Consider the following 9,508-nt stretch of genomic DNA (forward strand, 5'->3'; position numbering starts at 1 on the left):
GTTGAAAACCTGCTATTCTCTATTCTCATCGTGCTGTTTGTATAATTTATGACATTGTCTTTTAAGGTGAATAATAATCCATTGTAATGTGAAGTGAAAAAATAAGAATGTAAAAAACAAAATGCACAGAAGATCACACCAAGCATTTTTAGTGCCAAACGGATTGGTGTTATTCACAGAGATCCCTGCTGGGTTCCCTACACTGACCAGCTGTAGGGAGCCATCAGCTACACTGGTCAATATGTCAACGTATTACAACGTAACGTTTTGTGAAAGCATATTGTCATAGAGCACTTTTTAAATGCAGAGATGATTGTACAAAAAAAAGTCTTCACTGACTGTGATGATGCCAAATGAAAATACTTTTAACTGTTAGCTACTTATTACTGATAACTTATTTATAGGTTTTAAGCATATTTTAAAGCCCCTGGTAATGCTTGTGAGGAAACGGCCCGAAGGCCATTTTTTGATTATCACACTACTCATTTGGTATATTTATTTAAGTTGTGTTTCCTGTATGAGAATAATCATATTTTAACCATTTTAATGTGTTACTTTTGAGATATATGCCAGCAAATAAAGCATTAGCGCAAAATTATAAAATAAGTTATTTTATCTTTCTTGATTGTATGATTTCTGTTCTGAGCAGTTGTTGGGGCATTTTGGAAAATATATTTAGAAAATGGAATACAACCAAAACCAATTTGTATTATACTGCATGCACAGCACAATATAAGTTGCCTTAACAAGGTACATGAAACCTGCATTAAACAAGCATTTATTTACTCCAAAATAAGTTTCCTCCATAGTTGAAAAGCTAAGCGTGTTGACAATTTTAATTTAAACAGTGGACGCAGTGATCCATAATTTTCATAACCTCAACATAACTGCCCAACATAAACATATTTGATATATCGTCCACGGTTCACAAAGCTGCTGCAAAAATGCTGTGCCTTTCCATGTCAACCAAGCTTTTGAACAAATGTTAAAAACCTGCAACTAATCCTAAGATTGATATATACCCAGAAGAGAAGTTAACATTTCAAAATCCTACAAATATTTTATTATGCTATGGATTTTTTATATGTTCTGTTGTTGAAATTATGCTTGAAGAATACAATTAGGTTAGATTAATCCGTAATTGTTAGTTGCTGCATTACAATATTGATCAGTTTTTCAGTGCTTTCAATTTGGGATATATGATGTGACATCATACATCCTTGATTGAAAGCCTATCGTTAAGGTGACAATCCACGTTTTCTATTGGCTGACTGCCCCTGACAGTGAAGACCCATATGCACATGTACGTCATTGCATCCGCCCCCACATTCTGTATTCACTCATTTATGGCGTCACTTTTGGCTTTTTTTTGTTCAAAAAATCTAATTTATGAAAAGTGCTTGTCACATTATAAATACCGCTAGGGGGACTGCTTTTTCCACAGCCCACTAAGTACTACTGCAAGCTAGCTGCCGCGACCATCCTGTACTTGGCAGAGAGGATTGTTTTGTAATCGTAGCGTTATACCGGTCTACCGGAACGCAATTTCCGGTCTCTTACCTCCTATGAGCTGTGTACGCCAGTTTATAGTATCAAGAGCGCAACCGATACAATGAGAAGAATACGAACAACGACGACAAGGACAATAAATATAGTTTTGATGAATAATTTGTAAAAGTACCGTCCGAAACGTGTATCGGAAACGGATATCCCTAGGTCGGAAATTCCTACCTCTCTCTCTTCTCGCCGCTAAATTCATCTAAGTTAAGTCCCGCCCTATTTCTCGCAAATAACGCTCAATTGGAGCATCCCGCTCCATGCGTTCCGTCGTGAGAGGAGAACGCCTGGGACGAGGTTATCCTGTACTGACCATCCCTCCTGACTGTCGTGTTTTGAAGCATAGAAAGTAGCGGTAGCGGTCACCACGCGTAGTTAGCTAGCTACAGCTGACCACAACTGGCATCGTCTCCATTTAGTGGAGTGACCCAGCTGACCAAATGAACGAACTGATGAAGAGTTTGCCCTCTCCAACTCTCCCGGGGCTCCAGCTGCCCGGGCTGGACGCATACCGCGGATGGCTCTTCAAATGGACCAACTACTTGAAGGGGTACCAGCGGCGATGGTTCGTCTTGAGCAACGGCCTCCTCTCGTACTACAGGTAGGACTTCACTGCGATATGGCAGCTCATCGAGTACTAGCCCAACGCGTTGGATAGATTTGTGTTAATAGGTGTTTTCCATACTGTTTTGGAGTTGCTTTTAGGCAGCGTTAATGCACATTTAAATTCTTTCCCACACTATAATGACAGTATGTGCTACATATCCATATACACGTTACGCATCATCATCTCACCCCACTAAACCCCCAAATACCCGTTTGTGATGAGGATGGGTGTGACGGACAATACGCTGTATCATAGCGTAGGAAGCGTGTCCCGCTGACCTCACTGGGCGCCGTGTTGTGTACATGGGTACGGTTCAGCGCACTGCACTTTAAAGGGCAGCCATACCGCTACTGTCTCCATTCAATCGCCGCCAGCCTTGCAACACACATGCGTGTATTCGTCATGACAAATCCCATGAAATAGATTTACACTTGGATAGAAGCGCCGTTCATCCCCATGCTCGTTCGCGCTTGTTGATTATTGTGTGTTTTCCTCCTGCAGGACCCAGGCCGAGATGGCACACACCTGTCGCGGCACCATCCCGTTGGTGACGGCCCACATCGAGGTGGGTGACACCTGCCACCTGGTGTTAACGAGCGGTGGGCGGAGCTACCACCTGAAGTCCACCTCGGACGCCGAGTGCCAGCGGTGGGTTTCTGCCCTGCAACAGGCGAAAGCAAATGCCACTCAACTGATGCAACACTCAGGTAAGTGGAGTGTCTCAATTTAGTTAATTATTCATATCTACCGGACCCAACCAGTTGACCTTCTGTCAACTAATCCTAAGCACCCATCTCCCTGCAACGACAAGGGTGTCGGATTCATTGTGAACATGTATATCTGATGTCGAAGGAGGCCCCTGACCTTTACAGACATGCATTATATATACACTGCCATTTATCTCGACCGGAACACTAGCCTTCTGGATGTGGCCTGTGAGTTTATACTAGGTTTCAGGTATACAGGTATAATGAAACAAAGATATGTGTATGAGAGTGCCTAACACTATTTTTTTTGTTAAAATTGTGGGTTTGATTAAAGTGTGTAATACTTCAACATTAATGCTTTGGTGGACGTTGGTAACGATTGAATATAGTAATGTAACCTGAATAGATAATGATTATTGTTAACCGGATGCGGTTAATGTATTCAGTAATGGCAAGTATGATAAGGCCTATAATAGGGAGTAAAGGAAATCAATAAACAATACATTTAGCTTCAAATTACTCATCAAATTTCTTCATACACCTGCTTCATCATAAAGCATCCATCTGCTACATCATAGAGCATTCACCTTCTACATCATAAAGCATCCACCCTCTACATCATAGAGCATTCACCTTCTACACCATAGAGCATTCACCTTCTACATCATAGATCATTCACCTCTACGTCATAGAGCATTCACCCCACATCATAAAGCATCCATCTGCTACGTCATGAATCAACCACCTTCTACGTCGTGAAACATCCACCTGCTATGTCATGAAGTCTTTCTTTGTTTTTATGATGCATTGGGAGGAGGGACAACAAGGGGGAGGGATTCTCATTTCATACTTGATTTCCCCCATTCATGCAGCGATTAAACACATACATTTATTAATTAGTTTCCGTCGCACTCTTGGTTACAATCCGATGTCTTATCACGGGCAGATGCCAGTTTGTTTTGTCTTCACCAAGGTCGTACAGAAAAACGTCCCGATACGATGCATGGAAACCGTTTTACTGCAAGGTGACTCTGGATTCATCCCTCGAGTGACCACTAGAGGACAGTGTTGTGCAGCACAACCCCGTTTTAAGCAGTACTGGGGGCAGGTGTGCTTTTATCCTACTGAAGAAGAAATGCATTTCTTAAGCAGACCGAAGGGTCACATTATTAAACCCTTCATCTTATATTTTTCACATCAACATTATTATCATGGCTGCATTCTGCCTGAGTGACATTCTGGTAGAGGACAGAGCGATCAGCTTGGTCTGTAAGGATCTCCTAGCGAGGCTCTGAAAACATGTCCCCGCCTAGGGGAGGCAATTAGCTGGTCTGTTATCTCTCCGTCTCGCCATCTCTGGCTCTCGCATACCACAACACACACACACACACACACACACACACACACACACACACACACACACACACACACACACACACACACACACACACACACACACCGCCTCCCCCCACCCACACACACACGCACTCTCTCCATTCTCCTCCCTCCCTGGGTGTTTCAGTATGACGCCAGGCAGAGCTGAATGAAATGACCTTCCTCCAGTCTGCTCCTCCCCATTCTGCCATGCAGGAGAGTAGAGTAGAGTAGAGAAACAAGCAGGACCCTGAAGAAGGATTGTATTGTTCAAAACAACCAGCAAGGCCTGCTTTTTGTGTTCTGTGGACGATAGGGAGAGATGAGTGCATTCTGTCTTTTGAGTGTCAGAATGTAAGTCCTTTTTGATCTTTTCTATAAGCAGACGGCGTGGTGTGGTCACAGTGTTTGCTGTTGTTCAGATTCGACTGACTTGTGTAGATGAAGTGGAAGGACTTTTGAATAGGCTAGTTGTCTGCAGGGAATCGTTTGTTGATGTGTTTGGTGTAAGATTTTTTCTGAATATCGGGAAGATGTAAAAGGATTGATTAATAATTCAAGACATTAGATCATACTAGCACCTATTGTCTCATCCTGACTCTACTTTTTTATATCTGATGACACTACTTTCATCTGCCCCGTTGTGTTTAAAGGAACAGCTGCACAAATCACCCAAAACAGGGTGTGCCTTTTTATAAAATGTTCAGGCTTTTACAACACGATGCATTACATTTTCACAGATTCTGCAGTTCATGACTGTTCAGTTCATAGCTGTAGACATGCTTGGTGTTTTTCTGTACAGCTAACCAATGTCTAGGAAAATAATGAAAATGTAATTCAATATGGCTATGGATATTTTTTTAATAACCTACCGTGTGTGTGTGTGTGTGTGTGTGTGTGTGTGTGTGTGTGTGTGTGTGTGTGTGTGTGTGTGTGTGTGTGTGTGTGTGTGTGTGTGTGTGTGTGTGTGTGTGTGTCCTGCATGTGTAAGTTTCTGCAACTATATGTACAGTATGTGATGCATTTCTTTCTCTGAATTAGACTAGAATGGATTACATTTATAAATGTGTTCTAGTTCATTTAAAGTGTCTCTCCTTTTGATCACATTTCAACACTGTCAACCGTCAACAATAACTTGCATCAATGCCCATAGACACTCGCAAACCAAAGATGTTAAATGTTACAAATCACCTTCTAATGCCTACGATGTCCCACACACAGGCTAGTGTCTGTGTACACATTCTCCCCATATTTATTAATGGGGCTTTCTAAACAGTCCTGATTGGCATTTGGACTCGGTTCACTACATCACCAATGACCATCATTGTAAACGCTCCATGAGTCATAAGCAACATTTCCCCTCCATCTGCGGCATATGGGTCATGAAACCGATCCATGTGCCTGCAGCCTTCACACCCCTTCCTTTTAATCTTCTCCTCCAGAGAGTTTACTAATCCAGAGCGGCCTGATGTTTATGTATCCGTCTTACGTGGGGATTTCTGTCCGTCCGTCTGGCTCTCCTGGTTCTGTTTCTTGTTGTGGTGTGGCAACAGGGGCCGAGATTCAGTTAAAACCACTCTGTTAATTTCCACTCAGTTTTATGTGGTGTTATGTGGTAACTTTAGAGGGAGTCACTCTTTAGTAATTAGTGACACACACACACACACAGCTAAAACAATCCAAATTCATGATATTGTGAGTGATACAAAGGGTTGCTCACACTTCCCCAAATCTTCGAGTCTTTAAGCGAGTATAAACTCGGTTCTCTTTGTTCCTGTTTTCAGTGCAATGCATCATGGGAGTCCCATGCTGGACCCTCTCCTCTGCTTTGTGGAAGCCTCATAAGTGGCCCGCTAGCGTCTTTGATGGGATGGACGTGTGTGTGTGTGTGTGTGTGTGTGTGTGTGTGTGTGTGTGTGTGTGTGTGTGTGTGTGTGTGTGTGTGTGTGTGTGTGTGTGTGTGTGTGTGTGTGTGTTGTGTGTGTGTGTGTGTGGGAGCTAATGGTTCATCCCTACCAGCATGGAGAGGAGAAAGTGTAGTGCGTCATCATCAGTTTCTTCTTCCTCCTCTCCTCCCATCGTTGCTAAAAATAGCCCAGCCTCCTGATTGCACGGGCCGACGTTTCCAAGGCAACGGTGTTCATTCACATATTTGTGCAAGTGCTGGCTCTGGGAGGGAGTGAGTGAGAGGCTAGGAAGTGATATGTTCTCTACAGCAGGGCTGCACCTTCACTATGGACACTCGGAAGGAGCCGAGGACACTAGTGTCCTTAATGAGGCTGCATTTAGGACTGTAGCCTTTTCAGATCATTATGATCCTCAAGCTCTGAGCTTCTGGTTCTCAGACACAAACTCGTCTCACTGTAGATTTTTTTGGGTAAGGCAGATTTTGATTATTACTTACTTTTTTAGTATTATTGCATAAAAACTAAATTGAAATCAACAATCATTCAAAAAACTATATTAGTTACACCTTTACTCTGTTTGAATCCCACCCTCCTTTTATAATCTCCTAACCCATAGAGGGCATTGTGAGTCCATCTTTACGGTTTATCCTACATTTCAACTTTATGCATTTAGCTGAAGATTTGCAACAGGATCAATCCATAACACTAATATCTAACCCACCACCTCACTATTCAGTTAAAGGTTTGGTTTTCCTTTTTTTTTAAATTCCCCTCTCTGTCTCTCTGTCTCGCGCTCGCTCTCACAGACGACTCAGGAGATGAGGCCCCGCTAGCGCAGGACGGCCGCGCGCTGACGGCCGGCGTGCTGAAGACTCTGGCGAGCAAGCTGGATGACCTGAACACCTGCAACGAGCTGATTGGGAAGCACGGTGCCGCCCTCCAGCGCTCGCTCAGCGAACTGGAGGACCCGCGGGGGGCCACCGACGGCACGGACCGGCTGAAGGCCGTCAACGAACGTGCCACCCTGTTTCGCATCACGTCGAACGCGGCCATCAACGTGAGTCCGATGTCCGGATCAACGAGTCACGTCTAATGTTAGCCTCACCGTTAGGATCATTGATAGTCATCGCATCTGATGTATGGATCCATGTGAGCCACGTCTCATGTTACAATCAACATGAGTCATTGCTAGGATCAATGTGAGGATACATTTGAGTCACGTCTGATGTTAGGATCAATGCGAGTCACGTCTGATGTGAGGATCAACATGAGCCTCGTCTAATGTTAGGATTAATGAGAGTCTTGTCTGATGTTAGGATCAATAAGTCATGTCTAATGTTAGGATTAATGTGAGTCACATCTGATGTTAGGATCAACATGAGTAACGTCTCATGTTAGAATCAACATAAGTCACGTCTAATGTTAGGTCCAACATGACTCTTGTCTGATGTTAGGATCAATGAGAGCCAGGTCTGATGTTAGGATCAACATGAGTCCTGTCTGATGTCAGTATCAATGCGAGTCATGTCTAATGTTGAATGCTCATAAGAGCAATGTGAAGTCTGATGTTTAGTCTGAGTAAAAGTCTGAGTAAAAAAAAGGGAGATTCAAAACGCTGGAGTAAACACAGTGAGTCACATCCAATGCAATGATCTATGTGAGTCACTTCCAATGTGTGACACCCGCTGTTGTCTAAATTACCAATAGAGAGATGGAGACAGAGAGAGAAACAGACAGATAAGTGCTGGAACCATGTTATCAACATTTACTGATGCTATTTATGAGGGCAGGACAGGATGAGTCCGCCTCTTGCTCAGCGGAACGCCACTGTGGCCAATTCAAACCCCCTTACCAATAACCTTACCCGTCCTACTTATTACCAGGCAGTGAATCACGTAGCCCCCCCCTCCCCTCCGGGGCCTGCAGTGAGAGCGTCTGATTGTGAGACCGTTCCTTGAGGGTCATCATCCCATGTGCCTCCACAGGCTTGCAGAGACTTCCTGGACGTAGCGGAGACACACAACCGCAGGTGGCAGAGGGCCTTGCAGCATGAGAGGGAGCAGCGCCACCATCTGGAGCAGACCATAGAGCAGCTGGCCAAGCAGCACAACAGCCTGGAGCGCGCCTGGAGAGAGAATCCCAACTCCCACACAGGTCCGGAACACTGCTCCCTCTCCTCTCCTCCACGCTGGTCGTCCTGAGCGTTTTCTCACACCCAGTTTGGTGCGGGGCGCTCAAACTTTCCCCCCCCCGCGGGGGGATAGCAGTCTGACTCATTCACCGTGGGTGTAGTATGTGCTGAGATGGACGTGGGAGTCATTTAATCATCTCTTGTGTACGATTCGTTTTTAATGAAACCTATTGATGCGTACGCAGCCTTCGGTACAGGCGACTGGCCGTTAAACCCATTTCTTCGGTCGTCGCCATTACAAATGCAGTGTCTGTGTCTATTGAGATAACACTGTATTAGCAGGTCATAAAACTTAACCATCTTGATTCATGAGGTGCTTTTAGATTACCTCGAAGCCAGTTCCTTTGCTCTCGTTGCTGCTCTCCTGTCAGCAATAACTTGCTGGCATGCTGTTCCCACAATCCAAACAAAAATGAATAACGATGTCCCGATGGTTATTAGATCTGTCGATGGGCTCCTACTCCTGGTACGCCTGCGGGGGAAGACTGGAGGGAACACAACTTGGAGTGTGTGAGTGTGATGTCGGCCATCTTGTTTTCCTGTGTGTTTGTGGAGCAGCAGGTGTGGATAGAACTCCAGAGGGGGAAGCCAGTGATGAGAATGATGACGGCGAGTTCTTCGACGCCGTCGAGGAGTCCCCGGCATTCATAACCGTGACAGCCAGCAACCACACACAGCACAGGTAAGACCTGCTGGCCTGCAGGCTGTTGCTTAACCTATAGAGGCTCTGTCTTCTGCTGTAGGCTCTCTCGTCCTCTGTAGGCTCTCTCTCTCTTCTCCTGTAGGCTCTCTCTATCTTCTCCTGTAGGCTCTCTCTCTCTCTCTTCTGTAGGCTCTCTCTCTCTTCTCCTGTAGGCTCTCTCTCTCTTCTCCTGTAGGCTCTCTCTCTTCTCCTGTAGGCTCTCTCTCTCTTCTTCTGTAGGCTCTCTCTCTTCTCCTGTAGGCTCTCTCTCTCTCTCTTCTGTAGGCTCTCGTCCTCTGTAGGCTCTCTCTCTCTCTCCTGTAGGCTCGCTCTCTCTCTTCTGTAGGCGCTCTTGTTCTCTGTAGGCTCTCTCTTCTCCTGTAGGCTCTCTCTCTCTTCTCCTGTAGGCTCTCTCTCTCTTCTCCTGTAGGCTCTCTCTCTCTTTTCCTGTAGGCTCTCTGTATCTTCTCCGGTAGGCTCTCT

The 9,508-nt window shown here is 44.9% G+C and overlaps 1 protein-coding gene across 2 annotated transcripts in view; it reads left to right on the forward strand.

The window, feature by feature from the left end:
* Positions 1–1,997: 1,997 nt before the first annotated feature.
* The window catches only part of osbp2a (oxysterol binding protein 2a), a gene marked incomplete at both ends in the record, with an annotated part of 15,603 nt that continues 8,092 nt past the window's right edge, over positions 1,998–9,508 (forward strand). The window contains 5 exons of one of the 2 annotated variants that reach the window (XM_084486770.1): positions 1,998–2,158; positions 2,666–2,871; positions 6,959–7,209; positions 8,138–8,306; positions 8,902–9,025. In XM_084486770.1, coding sequence (XP_084342896.1) covers positions 1,998–2,158; positions 2,666–2,871; positions 6,959–7,209; positions 8,138–8,306; positions 8,902–9,025 — 911 coding nt within the window. The remainder of the gene's footprint in view (positions 2,159–2,665; positions 2,872–6,958; positions 7,210–8,137; positions 8,307–8,901; positions 9,026–9,508) is intronic. The other variant, XM_084486771.1, reaches the window with a different exon arrangement.

This window comes from Micromesistius poutassou (assembly GCF_964030765.1).
Source record: "Micromesistius poutassou genome assembly, chromosome: 22".
Lineage (NCBI taxonomy): Eukaryota > Metazoa > Chordata > Actinopteri > Gadiformes > Gadidae > Micromesistius > Micromesistius poutassou.